Genomic DNA, 17659 nt, shown 5'->3' with positions numbered 1-17659 from the left:
GTTTTATAATTATTCTCTGCTCAAAGTCACCTGACCACTGCAGCCACTCACAGGCTGCAGCGGTTTGGTGGCTGTTGGAATGGTGACCTCACCACTTCCTGTCTCTGCACAGACCAGCCTGCACTGGATACAGAAGGGTTCTGGTAGACGAGTATGGCAGAGTGTTATTTTTTACATATCCACTCACCAGGGCACAGTTATTTTGCTCGGACAAACCCTTTAGCAAGATTCTGGAATAGGCTGTTATGAAAATACTTGTTTTTATATACAGTCTCACACATGCTCCCATAAGTTTTCAGGTGTATATGTTCTGTAACTTCTATTTGTTGTAAGTTTTCTACATTTTAATTTATGAAAAAAGTTGCACATTAAGATGACTGGCAACTGTTTGTGGATCATTTACATCCACTTACAACGGGGAATTGTCAAGCCAGAAGAAAATGATGTTCATTCTTCATTCATCCGGAGTGTTCAGAAGGTTAGTCCTGCAAGTTTACAGATAACAAGTAACCACTCGCTGCAATGTGTTATGTTCAGATTGAATGTATGCAAATAATTATTATTTAACAACTAAATTATGTCATAAATTATATTGTCTACTGCTCAAGCTTGATTTTCTTGTATGCAACATGAATTAGATTTTTTTTTTTTTACAGAAATGCTGCCTTTGAGTAAAATCGTAAATTTATATATTTTTATGTTAGGCAGTGAATTAAAACTGAAATTCACTGATATTTTGCTTTGTGCTTTTTAATGTACAACAAATTGCCTAAATCATAGTCTACTTCTACAGTGACATTAAGAGCCAAAATTGAGCAGGCACTGGTCGTAGACCACATAGTCGCATAACAGTTGTGATTTAAAGTCACGGGTTATAAAATATAATGGTGCTAATATTTTTCCGTAATATTTGCGTTTTTTTTCTAGATACCATCACCACATGTGAGATATGGATTTGGATCTCTTGGGTTGTCCATGATTTTTTTCCTGATTATTCAGTCAAGTCCATGGACATATTATGTCTATTGTCTATTACCTATCCATATCTGGTATGCTGCTTCAAAAGAGTAAGTTGCATTCACATGAGTTACCAAGAAAAATTATTCTGTTGTCACGGGGATACTGCGACAGGTTGGAGCCAGGAGACCTCGACGCCAGAGGGCTCCTGCTCCAACTCCGAGAAGAAGCACTTCTCCGTCATTTTAAATGTATTTATTTCTTACAGCAGAACAGCGGTTAAGCGGCCATGTTGGATTTTCCTGTGCGCACAGCTGTATAGAATCATAGAATGGTAGAGTTGGAAAGGACCTCCTGGGTCATCTGGTCCAACCCCCTGCTCAAAGCAGGATTCACTAAATCATCTCAGACAGATGTCTGTCCAGCCTCTGTTTGAAGACGTCCATTGAAGGGGAACTCACCACCTCTCGTGGCAGCCTGTTCCACTCATTGATCACCCTAACAGTCAAAAAGTTTTTTCTAATATCTAATCTGTGTCTCCTCCCATTCAGTTTCATCCCATTGCTTCTAGTCTTTCCCACAGAAAGACTATATAGACTAAAGACTATATAGACTAAACTAGAAACTATAAAGACTATATAGACTAAACTAGAAACTATAAAGACTATATAGATTCCTATAGTCTTTCCTATAGCTGAGTTCGGTTAGCCACTCCCTTTCCCTTTATAACCTAGCTTCTGATACTAAGTCATTGTCAGAACTAGCACTTGCTGCATGGCTAACGAGAGTGAGGCTTTCTATGAGAAAGAGTTTGGGAGGAATAACTTGTGACTGTTACCTGGTTTGTTTGCGTGGTTATTCCTTATCCTTCTCAATTTTGTTTTTTTCCCCCTACCTACACACCCCGGTGGTTCCCTCTGTTATATGTGAGAGAATATTTTGCGTGCCTGGAGTTTTCTGTTTATCCCTGTCCGTGTTGCCTTGTTTGTCGGGTAGGTGTACTTCGGTGCACAGCAGCGCTCCTCTTCCCTGGGTGGGGAGGAGAACAAGCAGAGGGCTAACTCAGGAGTTAGGGCAAGGGCGGAGGCCTCAGCATCCTCACCTTCAGAGGTATCCTGGGGAATAGGGCGAGCTAGGGCACCCCCTAATTTTAGGGTCAAGGTAGGAGCCCCTGATCCCTGGTCACCCAACAGCTGTGTCGTGACATCTGTTGTTCTTGTTGTTTGGTATTTAATCAGTGTGCTGTACATGTGGCTTACCCCAAAATACAGGAGATTTATCACTTCAAGTCATTTACTGATGTGTAAGGAATATGCCTGTAACGGGTCTGGGAGGCGGAACCTCTGAGCAACTTATACAAGGGGGCAGTCCTTGTAAGGAAGCGGGTGGCGACCAGGGAAGACAGGCAGGCGGTCACAGCAGGTGACCGGGACAGTCTCTGGGTAAACGGGCAGGAGGTCACAGCAAGTGACCGGGACAGTCTCTGGGTAAACGGGCAGGAGGTCACAGCAAGTGACCGGGACAGTCTCTGGGTATACGGGCAGCAGGTCACAGCAAGTGACCGGGACAGTCTCTGGGTAAACGGGCAGGAGGTCACGGCAAGTGACCGGGGCAGTCTCTGGGTAAACGGGCAAGAGGTCACGGCAAGTGACCGGGGCAGTCTCTGGGTAAACGGGCAGGAGGTCACGGCAAGTGACCGGGGCAGTCTCTGGGTAAACGGGCAGGTACGACCTGTGACGGCTGAGCCTCCACGTAGGCTAGCAGGCAGATGGCAGATGAGTGCTCCCAGGTGAGCAGGCGAGAGTCTCAGGATAAGCAGGTGGTCACAGCACGTGACGGCGGAGCCTCTAGGTAGGCTAACAGGAAGGTAGCAGATGAGCCCTCCCAGGTGATCGGGCAAGAGTCTCTGGACTGGCAGGTGGTCACAGCACGTGACGGCGGAGCCTCTAGGTAGGCTAACAGGCAGGTAGCAGGTGAGCGCTCCCAGGTGAGCGGGCAAGAGTCTCTGGACTGGCAGGTGGTCACAGCACGTGACGGCGGAGCCTCCAGGTAGGCTATCAGGCAGGTAGCAGGTGAGCGCTCCCAGGTGAGCGGGCACGAGTCTCTGGACTGGCAGGTGGTCACAGCACGTGACGGCGGAGCCTCCAGGTAGGCTATCAGGCAGGTAGCAGGTGAGCACTCCCAGGTGAGCGGGCAAGCTGGTCCATAGACAGACTGACAGGTGTCGGAAGGCAGACCGTCGGACCTCAGGCTAGCAAGCAGGAAAGCGGATGACAGGCAGGAATCAGGCAGCAAACTGGCAGGAGACCGGCAGGTGACTGGCAGGTAACTGGCAACGGGACCTGAGGGCTGAAGCAGAGTAGTGAACAGTGCAACAACATTGCTCGGGCACCTCCATTTTGGAGGAGGTGCCTTATATATGGAGGGATCCTCCGGCCATTGGCCGGGGACTCCTTAGGGCGACGCGCGCGGCCCCTTTAAGAGAGGGGGAGCGCGCGCGCGCGCCCTAAGCACAGTGACCGGGGGAGAGCGGGCGCCGCAAGCAGAGCGGGAGGAAGCCGCCGGGCACGGAGCAGAGAGGTGAGGGGAACAGCGTCCCTGCCTTGCAGGAGGCAGGGACGCCGACGCTACAGTACCCCCCCTTTAGGCCCCCCCTTTTTTAGGCCAGACAAAAATTTAGCAAGGATGAGAGGGGCATGGATGTTCTCCCGGGGCTCCCATGTTCTCTCCTCAGGACCAAACCCCTTCCAATCCACTAGAAAAAAGGTCTTTCCTCTTACCCTTTTGGTGGCCAGAATGTTCTCTACCTCAAACTCGTCTTCAGCAGAAACCGGAGCAGGAGGCGTACCTGTAGACTTGGAAAAGGAGTTAAGTACCACGGGTTTGAGAAGAGATACATTGAAGGAGTTAGGGATCCGTAAGTTGGCCGGGAGTTTCAATTTATAGGCCACCGGGTTGATCTGTTTGATAACCTCCAGTGGGCCGATGAACCGAGGCCCTAACTTATAGGAAGGAATCTTGAGCCGGACATATTTGGATGAGAGCCAGACTTTATCTCCGGGACGAAATTGTGGGGAATCCAGGCGTTTTTTGTCGGCGTGTCTCTTCATCCGCTCGGACGACTGAAGGAGTGCGGATCGGGTACTCACCCAAATGGAGGAAAATTTGCTAACGAGAGATTCCGCAGCCGGGTTGTCCACAGAAGTGGAGACAGGAAAAGGGATCCGAGGATGCTGATCGAAGACTACAAAAAACGGGGATTTAGAAGAAGATTCGCTCTCGTGATTGTTGTAAGAGAACTCAGCCCATGGTAGGAGATCCACCCAGTCTGAATGGTGGGCATTAACGAAGTGCCGGAGGTAACTGGTCAAATTCTGATTGATCCGCTCCACTTGACCATTAGACTGTGGGTGGTAAGCGGAGGAGAAGTCCAGGGTGACGTCGAGCAGTTTACATGTGGCTCTCCAGAAGCGTGAGGTGAACTGAACCCCACGATCCGACACGATGTGGAGAGGCAGACCATGGAGACGGAAGATGTGGCGGATAAAGTCTTTAGCTAGCTCGGGAGCAGACGGGAGGCCTGGCAGGGGAATAAAATGAGCCATTTTAGAAAAGCGGTCAGCGACCACCCAAATGACCGTACAACCGGCAGAGACGGGGAGATCTGTTATGAAGTCCATAGCTATATGTTGCCACGGGGCAGCAGGCACAGGCAGAGGAAGAAGGCGGCCGTTAGGCAGGTGTCTCGGAACTTTGTTGCGGGCGCAGGACACACAGGCAGAAACAAAGTCAATTACATCCTTGTGCAGGGTAGGCCACCAGTAGTGCCGGGTAATAAGCTGGAGGGTCTTTTTCTGACCGGCGTGCCCAGCTAGCTTAGACGAGTGACCCCAGTGTAGAATCTTCTCCCGATCGGACTCCGTTACGAACGTCTTACCGGGAGGGAGACGATTTAGGCCCACGGGGGCTACCTGCATTACTCTGGCGGGATCGATGATGTGTTTAGGCTCCTCCTCAAGATCAGACACCAGAAAGGATCGGGACAGGGCGTCAGCTTTGATGTTCTTGTCAGCCGGACGAAAATGAAGAATGAAATCAAAGCGGGCAAAAAACAAAGACCACCGGGCTTGGCGCGGGTTAAGTCTCTGGGCGCTCTGGAGATATGCCAAGTTCTTGTGGTCAGTGTAAATTATTACCGGGTGGAGAGCCCCCTCGAGCAGGTAACGCCACTCCTCCAGTGCCATCTTAATGGCCAACAATTCTCGGTCTCCTATAGAATAATTGCGCTCAGAAGAGGAGAAAAGTTTGGAGAAAAAGCCGCAGGTTACCTTTCTTCCGGAAGAAGATTTTTGGGTAAGTACCGCCCCAGCTCCGGAGGAGGAAGCGTCAACTTCTAGGAAGAATTGTTTGTTGCCGTCCGGACGATGCAGCACCGAGGCGGAGAGGAAGGCCTGTTTTAAGGAAAGAAATGCCTCCTCTGCTTCGGGCGGCCATTCTCTGAGGTTCGTACCTTTACGGGTGAGAGCAGAGATAGGGGCGGTCCGGGAAGAGAAGTGCGGTATGAACAGGCGGTAATAGTTGGCGAAGCCCAGGAACCGCTGAATAGCCTTCAACCCCTCTGGTCGGGGCCACTTCTGGATGGCAGACAGTTTCTCAGGATCCATTTGTAGACCTGTCTGAGAGATTATGTAGCCCAGAAATGGAAGAGAGGTCTGCTCAAAGATGCACTTCTCATATTTAGCGTAGAGGTGGTTCTGCCTGAGCCTGAGCAGGACCTGACGAACGTCCCTCCGGTGAGTAGGAAGATCCGGAGAGAAGACCAAGATATCGTCCAGGTACACCACCACGCAGGAGTAGAGAAGATCACGGAAAATGTCATTGACCAACTCTTGAAAGACGGCGGGAGCGTTAGAGACCGAAGGGCATCACAAGGTACTCATAGTGGCCGTCCCGGGTATTGAATGCCGTCTTCCACTCATCCCCCTGACGGATACGGACCAGGTTATACGCCCCACGGAGATCCAGTTTGGTGAAGATTCTAGCCCCCCTCAGACGGTCAAATAATTCAGGAATAAGCGGAAGGGGGTATTTATTCTTCACAGTAATCTGGTTTAGGTCTCTATAGTCTATACATGGACGGAGTGAGCCGTCCTTCTTTTTGACAAAGAAGAAGCCTGCTCCCGCCGGGGAGGTAGATTTCCGGATAAATCCCCGGGCCAGGTTCTCCTCAATATATTCAGACATGGACCGGGTTTCAGCAGCGGACAAAGGGTAGATTCGCCCACGGGGAGGAGTAGAGCCGGGCACCAGGTCGATTGGGCAATCGTATGGTCTATGAGGAGGTAAAGTCTCTGCCTCTTTTTTATTGAAGACATCCGCATAAGACCAATAGGGAACCGGAAGACTGGGCAGATTGGCTGGGGTAGGAGAAGGACGGGCAGGACGAACGGGAACTAGACAAGTCTTATGGCAGTCCTGTCCCCAGCGAAGGACCTCTCCAGTCTGCCAATCAAGCACGGGTGCATGTCTCTGGAGCCAAGGCAGGCCAAGCAATAGTGCGTGAGAGAGTCCAGGCAGAACATGAAAGGAGATGCTCTCAGAATGCAGCATTCCCACCTGTAGAGTCAGAGATTCGGTGATGAGTTGGATGGGATGTGGTAAGAGGCCCCCATCCACGGCGGCGACAGATAAAGGTACGGCCAGAGGTTTGGTGGGAATGTGGTATTTTTCTACCAGGGATTGAGAGATGAGATTTCCAGCAGCTCCAGAGTCAAGTTGAGCCAGTTCAAAATAGCGGTTCTCTCCGCAGAAGAAAGAAACAGACAGCATCAGGGATGGAGAGGGTTTACTTTTGTCTAGGGCGACCTCTCCGAGCGATCCTAGACACAGGCGTTTCCCGACCTCTCAGGACAGGAATGGATCCGGTGCTCCTTACTGCCACAGTAGAAACAGCTCCCCTCGGCACGACGTAAGTCTTGACGGGTCTTGACCATCTTGGTCTGGTCGACCTGTATAGGCTCAGGTGAGTGTGCCTGGAGAGTGACGGGTCTCTGAGAGGTAGGGACTAGACGTGGAATCCTCCTCTCACGGGTGACCTCCCTAGCGCGCTCCTGGAACCGGATGTCTATCCGGGTGGCAAGTGTAATCAAGTCGTCGAGAGTGGTAGGAATGTCCCGACCAGCGAGTTCATCTTTATTACGGCCGGACAGACCCTTCCAGAAGACGGACACCAGGGCGTCGTTATCCCAGGCCAGCTCCGAAGCAAGGGTACGGAACCGTATGGCATATTGGCCCACGGTGAGACTCCCTTGACGGAGGCGTAGCAGAGATGAGGCGGATGAAGTCCTCCGTCTGGGTTCGTCGAAGACCTTCCGGAAAGCCGTGAGAAAGGCTGGGAGGTCGGACACCAGAGGGTCTCCTCTCTCCCATAGAGGATTTAGCCAAGCCAGTGCCTCTCCCGTGAGATGGGACATGATGAAGGCTACTTTGGCCCGGTCGGAATTAAACTGGTGGGACTGGTGTTCAAAGTGCAGGGTGCACTGGTTAATGAAGCCCCGAGCTTGAGCGGAGTCACCTCCGAAGCGAGGAGGTGCAGAAAGCCGGATTCCAGAGCAGGATACTATGGTATTGGTGGTTGCTGGTGGGGCAGTCAAAGTGTCCAGGCGAGTATTGACTTTCCGCAGGTGACCCAGGATGGACTCCTGTTGGGACCTCTGTCTGGACAGTTCATGACAGAGGTCCGAGAGCGAGGGAGCTTGGGTGCCACCGGGTTCCATGGCCCGAGCAAACTGTAACGGGTCTGGGAGGCGGAACCTCTGAGCAACTTATACAAGGGGGCAGTCCTTGTAAGGAAGCTGGTGGCGACCAGGGAAGACAGGCAGGCGGTCACAGTAGGTGACCGGGACAGTCTCTGGGTAAACGGGCAGGAGGTCACAGCAAGTGACCGGGACAGTCTCTGGGTAAACGGGCAGGAGGTCACAGCAAGTGACCGGGACAGTCTCTGGGTAAACGGGCAGGAGGTCACGGCAAGTGACCGGGGCAGTCTCTGGGTAAACGGGCAAGAGGTCACGGCAAGTGACCGGGGCAGTCTCTGGGTAAACGGGCAAGAGGTCACGGCAAGTGACCGCGGCAGTCTCTGGGTAAACGGGCAGGAGGTCACGGCAAGTGACCGGGGCAGTCTCTGGGTAAACGGGCAGGTACGACCTGTGACGGCTGAGCCTCCAGGTAGGCTAGCAGGCAGATGGCAGATGAGTGCTCCCAGGTGAGCAGGCGAGAGTCTCAGGATAAGCAGGTGGTCACAGCATGTGACGGCGGAGCCTCCAGGTAGGCTAACAGGCAGGTAGCAGATGAGCGCTCCCAGATGAGCGGGCAAGAGTCTCTGGACTGGCAGGTGGTCTCAGCACGTGACGGCGGAACCTCTAGGTAGGCTAACAGGCAGGTAGCAGGTGAGCGCTCCCAGGTGAGCGGGCAAGAGTCTCTGGACTGGCAGGTGGTCACAGCACGTGACGGCGGAGCCTCCAGGTAGGCTATCAGGCAGGTAGCAGGTGAGCACTCCCAGGCGAGCGGGCAAGAGTCTCTGGACTGGCAGGTGGTCACAGCACGTGACGGCGGAGCCTCCAGGTAGGCTATCAGGCAGGTAGCAGGTGACCGCTCCCAGGTGAGCGGGCAAGAGTCTCTGGACTGGCAGGTGGTCACAGCACGTGACGGCGGAGCCTCCAGGTAGGCTATCAGGCAGGTAGCAGGTGAGCGCTCCCAGGTGAGCGGGCAAGCTGGTCCATAGACAGACTGACAGGTGTCGGAAGGCAGACCGTCGGACCTCAGGCTAGCAAGCAGGAAAGCGGATGACAGGCAGGAATCAGGCAGCAAACTGGCAGGAGACCGGCAGGTGACTGGCAGGTAACTGGCAACGGGACCTGAGGGCTGAAGCAGAGTAGTGAACAGTGCAACAACATTGCTCGGGCACCTCCATTTTGGAGGAGGTGCCTTATATATGGAGGGATCCTCCGGCCATTGGCCGGGGACTCCTTAGGGCGACGTGCGCGGCCCCTTTAAGAGAGGGGGAGCGCGCGCGCGCCCTAAGCACAGTGACCGGGGGAGAGCGGGCGCTGCAAGCAGAGCGGGAGGAAGCCGCCGGGCACGGAGCAGAGAGGTGAGGGGAACAGCGTCCCTGCCTAGCAGGAGGCAGGGACGCCGACGCTACAATGCCTATACAAAGCCCTTATAGTTCACGCATTTAATCTTTAAATAATGTAAAAATATGTAGCAATTAATTTATTACTCCGAGCACTCTCTGAGTGGCAGGAGAGTTGTCATAAGTCCAGACTTTATACATAGACCATATATAGTGAACAAGACCACCTCCAGGGAGCCATATCTCAGCTGGTGAACACACTGAGGGGTATTTTACTATGCATCTGAATTCTAGCATGGTTCATGTTTTTCACCACAGTTATCATGTGTTTTAGACACTTTCCTTGCCTTGTTTTACAAAGAGGGGTGGCTTCACATGAAAGAGACGTGACTTAATGCGCCAAAAAAATGCGTAAATATTTTGACGCAAATTTGTTGCACAAAGTAAGCCAACGAATATCTGATGTAAACAAAACAATCCTAACATGCACCAAATGCATCATCCAACATGAACCATTGGGATAAATTTGGTGTATTATAAGACTACTTAATCTAAATTTACACTGTCTAAAAACAAATTAATTTTAGTAAATTAGACCTATTGGGTTCCAAAGGTAAAAAATGTATGGTAATCATTTATTTTTTGTATTTTGTATTTTTTTTCTCCCATAGAACCCTTTAATAATATCCAACCTATAAAAAAATACTCATTCGTTATAACCCCTTGACTCCACATCCAATTTTAGTTTTCACGTTTGGCATTTTCCCTTCCCTTCTTCCAAAAGCATTAGCATTTATATTTTCCCGTTAACGTAGCTATGAGTGCCGAGGGCTTGTTTTTGTGTCGAGTTTTAGTTTTTAATTATGCCACTCAATTTACCATACAAAGTATTGAAAAAAAATTCCAAGTGGGATGAAATGGTGAAAAAAAATATTCCGCCATTGACTTTTGGGGTTCGTTTCTACAAAAAAAATTTTTTAGTATGTGTTTTAATTTTTCCTGGGGGATCTTTAGGGAAGAGTGGTGATCGAAAAAAAAATGATGCTGGCATTTAGATTTTTTTCCTTTTTACATTGTTTACCGTATTAGTTAATTCATTTTATATTTTGATAGAGAGGACTTTTAAGGATATGGCTATATCACGTATGTTTATTTTTTTGGGGGGTTTTTAATGGGGGATGTGATTCAAATTTTTATATTTATTTTTTTTATTTGTTTTAATATTTGTAAAAACATGTTTTTGCTTTATTTTTTAGACCTCTTAAGAAACTTTAACATGTGATCGTCTGATCACTTATACTATATACTGCATAGTGTATATAGTATACTATATATAAAAAAGCACATTCTCCAATGAATCTGAGCCTACGGCTGAGCTTCGCTGGAGAACCCAATTGGTAGCCATGGGAACCTTCAACTTCCCCAGCTGCCATGATAACATTTCGGTGCAACGCGATTACGTCATGGGGGCCAGTGGGGCCTGGTGTCAACAATAATCACTCCGTTTAAATGCTGCTCTCAGAAATTGGAAGCGGAATCCAAATGGTGATCAGTAATTGGACCTCAGCTCCACTACCAGCTGATAGTCACAGATTCCAGATATATAGCACACCTGGCATCTACTGCACGTTAAAAGAAATCTGTCAGCAGGTTTTTGCTATGTAACCCGAAGACAGCATGAGGTAGGGGTTAAAACACAAAATTCAGCAATACATCTCTTATCCAGCTCTGTGGTTTTGTTTGCTTGCATTGATTGTTTTAGCACCAGGAGCTTATTATTGCTGGGACACAGCAGCACCTTGTGGTCTGACACGCCCCCTCCTGTGATGAGCACCTCACTGTCTATAGACATCCTATATACAGAGCCTGGTGTGGGCGGGATTAGCTTCCTCAGCTCTGCTGTATTGCTAAATCCTAAATCTCTGATTGTGCCAGAACGGCTGCACCCAGTAATCTAAGTGATATATTGTTGGATTCAGCTTCTCTTTGCCTACACCACGCTGCTCTCAGATGAGGTAGCAAAAACCTGCTGACTGATTCCCTTTGAGGGAGCTCAACTCCTGAGCTCTCTCTATACTTGCGCATCCCAGGTACGTCATTTCTCTTTCCCCATGACGGCACCACGGAGAGAGGGAAACCTACAGATAAAAAGGACGGCACCTCTCTCCCGCATCAGTTGGTTTCCTTGACAGGGACATACGGATGGAAGTTCCTGAAAAGGAATGAAGAAAAGAAGAAAATGAGAACTTACCAGGCCCGGCCAGACCGGTTCAGGCAGCGGGGGTTCCCTGCCTCGGCTGGTGCGGTGTCCTGTAGCGCCACCGCTGGGGTCAGTTGGCCTCTAGGGTGGCAGGGAGACGCGACAGGGCAAAGAACTGGATCGCCGTGGTCTCCGGTGGCGTCGAGGCCCAGGTGGTGAGTATGGCGGGGCTTCCGGGGCTCGGGTTAGTGAGTAGGCCTGAGCCCCGGGGCCCGGGTCGGAGGCTTGCCTGGGCTTCGCGAAGCGCTTGCGCCGGACGACTGCCTGGAGAAGTCGGAGCGTCTGGGCGCGCGCGCACGGTAGTGACGGTAAACTGCCCGCACATGGGGGGGGGGGGGCGCTCCCCTCGCTAATGGTACATCGGTGGCCTAGCGGGGGGGGGGGGTGGAAGGGCTCACCTGATAGCCGCAGGTGCCAGGCCAGAAGGGGGGGCGGACCCCTATAGAATTTAAATGGCCAGGGAAGCACAGGGGAAGTGCTTCCGGGCATTCTCTGGCACTCTGCAGCTATGAGCGAGCAGGAGCCCCAGGAGGTGCAGTCCCTGCACCCCCACTCACCATCGCCTCAGAGGAAGCGTATGAAAAGATCCTCCAGCGGCCCTTCACGGCAAGGTGACGGAGGAAGCGGGCATTCTGGCAGGTCTTCACAACGTGGCAAGGACTCCAGCGCGGCGTCAGGCTCGATGAAGGACCCAGCTACTGGAACGGGTTCCTCTTCAAATTCGGTATTCCCTCTTACTGCGGGTCGATAAGTGATCTTCGTGAAAGCTCACTTGTAACTTGAGACCCCCCTCTCTTTTCTTCTCAGGGAAGGAAGAGTACGGGCAAGTCCAAGCACAGGGCCTGCGCGCTTTGTGCAGCGGATCTGCCCACTGCATGGCAAAAGAGACTGTGCAACTCATGCATCGAGCAAACTATCTGTGAGGAGACCCCTAAGTTTGCCTCCGAACTCAGATCCCTGATTAAATCTCAGGTGGAGGACACCTTTAAGTACCTGCAGAAGGGGGGGGGGGAACAAGGGAAAACTAGACACCTATCCCCGGTGCCGGAGTCCAGTGGTTCAGACGAGGAGGGAGTAGTCTCCGATTCATCCGATTCATCGTCTTCGTCGTCTTCAGGGGACGGGGGTCATAGCTGTTTCCCTATAGATGGAACCGATACCTTGATTAAGGCGGTTAGGTCTACTATGGGGTTCGTGGATCCTCACCCTAAAAAGTCTAACCAGGACATAATGTTTAGTGGCCTAGGACAGAAGAAAAAGAGATCCTTCCCTCTTAATGATCAAGTACAATCTCTGATTAAGAGGGAATGGAGAAAACCAGAGAGGAAAGGGTGGTTGTCACCCAAAAGAAAATACCCCTTTGAGGACCCTGTGTGCTCCTTCTGGGGGAAGGCGCCTAAAATTGAAGTCGCGATAGCCAAGGCCTCTAGAAAGTTTTCCCTGCCATTTGAGGACATGGGGGTGCTTAACCCCTTAAGCCCCGGAGCATTTTCCGTTTTTGCATTTTCGTTTTTGCTCCCCTTGTTCCCAGAGCCATAGCGTTTTTATTTTTTGGTCAATATGGCCATATGAGGGCTTATTTTTTGCGGGACGAGTTGTACTTTTCAACGCCATTACTAGTTTTACCATATCCTGTACGGGAAAACGGGAAAAAAATTCCAAGTGCGGTAAAATTGCAAAAAAAGTGCAATACCACAGTTGTTTTTTATCTATTTTTTTTACCACGTTCACTGAATGCTAAAACTGACCTGCCATTCTTATTCTACAGGTCATTACGAGTTCATAGACACCAAACATGTATAGGTTCTTTTATATTTAAGTGGTGAAAAAAAATTCCAAAATTTGGTAAAAAAAAAAAAAAAAAAATAGTGCCATTTTCTAAGACCCGTAGCGTCTCCATTTTTCGTGATCTGGGGCAGGTTTATGGCTTATTTTTTGCGCACCGGGCTGACATTTTTATTGATAACATTTGGGGTAGATCCGATGTTTTGATCGCCCGTTATTGCATTTTATTGCAATTTTGCGGCGACCAAAAAATTAATTCTGGCGTTTAGAATTTTTTTCTCGTTACGCTGTTTACCGATCGGATTAATTCTTTTTTTATATTGATAGATCGGGCGATTCTGAACGCGGCGATACCAAATATGTCTATGTGGGGTTTATTTTTTATTATTTTATTTTGAATGGGGCAAAAGGGGGGTGATTTAAACTTTTGTATTTTTTTATTTTTTTTTATATTTTTAAAAACTTTTTTTTTTTACTTTTTGCATGCTTCTATAGTCTCCATAGGAGACTAGAAGCAGCAACTATCCGATCGCCTGTGCTACATACAGGGGACGAGCAGGTCCCCTGCATACAGCAGAAATGGTCCTGTGCTATGAGCGCCGACCACTAGGTGGCGCTCATAGCGACAAGATCATGACAACCACAGGCGTCTGCTGCAGACCCTGGGTTGTCATGCCCACCCATCGGCGACCCGCGATCACGTGACGGGGTCGCCAGTGGGCGGGGCTTATGACGCGCTACCCGGAAACGCGCGTTAAATGCTGCTGTCAGAGATTGACAGCGGCATTTAACATGTTAACAGCCGCGGGTGGATCGCGATTCCACCCGCGGCTGTTGCGGGCACATGTCAGCTGTAAGAATCAGCTGACATGTGCTCCGTTCAGTGAGGGCTCAGCGCAGCAGCCCACACTGAACGGGCAGTACGCAAATATGCGTACTAATACGTCCCCGGTAATTAAGGGGTTTTAAAGACCCTATGGATAAGAAAGCGGACTCCTTTTTGAAAGGAGCTTGGGAGGCGGCGGGGGGGGGGGTTAAAACCCGCGGTGGCAGCCACATGCACGGCCAGATCTTTGATGGTCTGGCTAGACCAGGTAGAAGCGCAGTTGAAGGATAAAGCCTCAAGGGATGATATAATAGACTCCATCCCAGTGATGAAGGGCGCAGCGGCTTTTCTGGCTGACGCCTCAGCCGACTCTGTCAGGCTGGCAGCTAGGGCTGGGAGTTTTTCAAACGCAGCTAGGCGGGCCCTCTGGCTCAAATGCTGGCCAGGCGACCTCCAAACAGAGTCTAGGCTGTGTTCCATCCCCTATGAGGGGGAATTCTTATTCGGGTCTACTCTGGATGATATCCTGGACAAGGCCAGGATAACAAAAAACGCTTCCCGGTCCTCTCCGGTACTTCTTTTTGGAAATCTTTTCGGAGTAGGAAATTCATGCGAAGGAGACCCCCAAAGACCAGGACAGGTGGGAGGACAGGAGGCAGAGAAAAGCCAAGGGGTCTATGTTTAACAGGCCCCTAGTGACAATAGGAAACCCGCCCCCAATGAAAGGCAGCCCCAGGTGGGGGGGGGCTTCTCCATTTCCTCCCGGCCTGGGTAAAAATATCAAACGTGAGCTGGATTTTAGACCTGATAAAATCGGGGCTAATATTCCAGTTCCTCTCCACTCCCCGTCCAAATTTCATAGTAACCCCCGTGAGGTCTTCAGGGGTAGAGCAGTTGGCTCTAGAACAAGAGGTTCTAGGCCTAGTGGACAAGGCAGTCCCAGCTCAGGAGGTAGGCGATGGGTTCTACTCCCCTCTATTCCTCAGGAAGAAACCGGCTGGATCATTCAGGACTATTGTAAATCTAAAGAAATTGAACAGGGTTCTGAAAGTTCATTAGTTCAAGATGGAGTCAGTAAAAACATCTGTGAAATTGTTGTTCCCAGGCTGTTTTATGGCTGTCCTGGATCTGAAGGACGCGTATTATCATGTCCCCATACACAGAGACTACCAAAAATTCCTGAGGGTAGCGATACCGATAAGGGGCACAATAAGGCACTACCAATATACGGCTCTCCCCTTCGGATTAGCAATAGCCCCAAGAGTCTTCACAAAGGTGGTGGCAGAGGTTATGGCCCATCTGAGGGAGAGGAACATCCTAATAGTCCCGTACCTGGACAATCTACTTATTATAGGCAACTCGTTCAGCCATTGCAAGGACCATCTAGCAAAAGTCATGGGTTCCTTGACGAGTTTAGGCTGGCTTCTGAATCTGAAAAAATCCAGGCTGGAACCAGATCAAGTGCAAGAGTACTTGGGTATCCTGTTAGATTCAAGGAGTCAGGAATGCCGTCTCCCGGCAGAGAAAATCCAAAGCATGATGGCCCGAGTGTCCTACGTGAAGAACCATCCCGATATGACACTGAGGGGAGCAATGTCCCTCCTAGGCTCCATGACTGCCTGCATCCCGGAGGTCCGCTGGGCTCAGTTGCACACCAGGGGCTTACAATGGGAGATCTTGGGGGCGGAAAGGTCACTAAGAGGGCACTTAGAAGGTCGGCTGACCTTATCATCAAAAACTTTGCTTTCCCTGACATGGTGGACAGAGGGGGACAATCTAGGCAGAGGCGTGCCATGGACAATACCAGTTTCTCAGATACTAACGATGGATGCAAGCCCCAGGGGGTGGGGGGCTCATCTAAACGACCAAGTGGCTCAGGGGATCTGGTCGAAGGATTTGGAAGGGGTATCCTCCAACATGAAGGAACTTCTGACGGTGAAGTATGGCCTCTTAGAATTTCTAGACACGCTAAGAGGGCACCAAGTGAGAGTGTTTTCGGACAACAGGGTAGTGGTGGCATACCTAAATCACCAGGGGGGTACCTGGTCCCATTCTCTTCTACGGGTGTCAAGTTCCATCCTCCGGGTAGCAGAGAACAATCTAGAGTCTCTATCGGCACTCCACATAAAAGGGACAGAGAATGTCACAGCGGACTTCCTGAGCAGGACCCAGCTGAGACAGGGCGAGTGGGAGCTGAACAGGCTAGTGTCCAACAAAATCACGAGGGTTTGGGGGCACCCCTCAATAGACCTATTCGCCAACTGGCAAAACAAAAAAGTGGACACGTTCTGCTCGATCGACCCCAGGGGGAACCCAGCGGTGCTAGATGCCTTCTCGATCCCATGGAACCACCAGCTAGCGTATGCCTTTCCTCCGATTACTCTCATTCCGGCAGTTCTGAGGAAGGTCAGGGAAGACGAGGTAAACATGATTCTGATCGCCCCCTTCTGGCCAAGGAGGCCTTGGTTTTCCTTGCTAAGGATAATGTCCACCTCCGACCCCTGGGTCCTTCCGGAAGTTCCGGATCTGCTGTCCCAGGGACCAGTCCTTCACCCACAGGTACAAACCTGCACCTGACAGCTTGGAGTTTGAGAGGGCCCTCTTGAGGGATAGAGGGTTCTCCCCCAATTTAATCTCCACCTTACTGCAGAGTAGGAAACCCGTAACTACCAAACTCTATGGTAAAACCTGGAGAAGATTTCTTTCTTTCACGGGGTCGGAAGTAGTGGGGGAGGCCCCCATTACTGCTATCTTGGAGTTTCTACAAAAGGGGTTGGAGCAGTGGTTGGCCACAAGCACTCTGAAGGTTCAGGTGGCGGCTCTGAGAGCCCTATATAACTGCGACCAGGCTAGGGATAGATGGGTCTCCAGGTTCATCAGGGCATCCCATAGGTCCAGGCCCATCCCCTCCCGGAATGCTCCTCCTTGGGACTTAAATCTTGTGCTTTCGGCTCTGACCAGGTGTCCCTTTGAACCTCTAGCGGACACGTCTCTTAAAATCCTGTCCCTTAAGACGTCCCTTCTACTAGCCCTCACATCGGCACGTCGGATTAGTGACATACAAGCCTTATCAGCAGGGCCCCCCTTTACGCAAATCCTAGAAGATAGGGTGACACTTAGGACTGAACCAGCGTACCTTCCTAAGGTGGGATCCCTCTTCCACAGGTCACAGGAGGTCACCCTCCCTTCCTTTTGTTCAGACCCAAAAAACAAGGGGGAAGAGGCCCTTCACACCTTAGACGTCAGGAGGTGCATTATGCAATACTTAGGGGCCACACGAGAGTGTAGGAAGGATAGGTCTCTCTTTGTGTGCTTCCAGGGATCTCTGAAGGGATGGAAGGCTTCCAAGAGCACCCTGGCAAGGTGGATAAGGGACGCCATCTCCCTGGCTTACTCCTCAAGCGGGGAAACCGTGCCTGCTGGCCTAAAGGCTCACTCGACTAGGGCAGTGGCAGCCTCCTGGGCGGAGAAGGCTGGGGCTTCTATCGAACAGATATGTACAGCGGCGACCTGGTCTTCTCCTTCCACATTCTTTAAACACTACCGGCTAGATCTAACCTCGTCTTCAGACCTTACCTTTGGCAGAAGGGTTCTGGAAGCGGTGGTCCCTCCCTAATCTACACTTCTCTGCAAATCTCTCCGTGGTGCCGTCATGGGGAAAGAGAAAGACTTAGTTACTTACCGGTAACAGGATTTCTCG

General features: G+C 50.7%; 1 protein-coding gene across 1 annotated transcript in view; it reads left to right on the top strand.

Moving 5' to 3' along the window:
• The window catches only part of PIGN (phosphatidylinositol glycan anchor biosynthesis class N), a 363689-nt gene that overhangs the window by 181778 nt on the left and 164252 nt on the right, over positions 1-17659 (top strand). Inside the window, exon 15 of the mRNA XM_073678652.1 lies at positions 928-1067. Coding sequence (XP_073534753.1) covers positions 928-1067 — 140 coding nt within the window. The remainder of the gene's footprint in view (positions 1-927; positions 1068-17659) is intronic.

The sequence above is a fragment of the Phyllobates terribilis genome, unplaced genomic scaffold (assembly GCF_046119375.1).
Source record: "Phyllobates terribilis strain yellow unplaced genomic scaffold, ASM4611937v1 Scaffold_4__5_contigs__length_816908805, whole genome shotgun sequence".
Taxonomy (NCBI): Eukaryota; Metazoa; Chordata; class Amphibia; order Anura; family Dendrobatidae; genus Phyllobates; species Phyllobates terribilis.
Note: the sequence above shows the minus strand (reverse complement) of the source record. Positions and strands in the feature narration are given on the sequence as shown.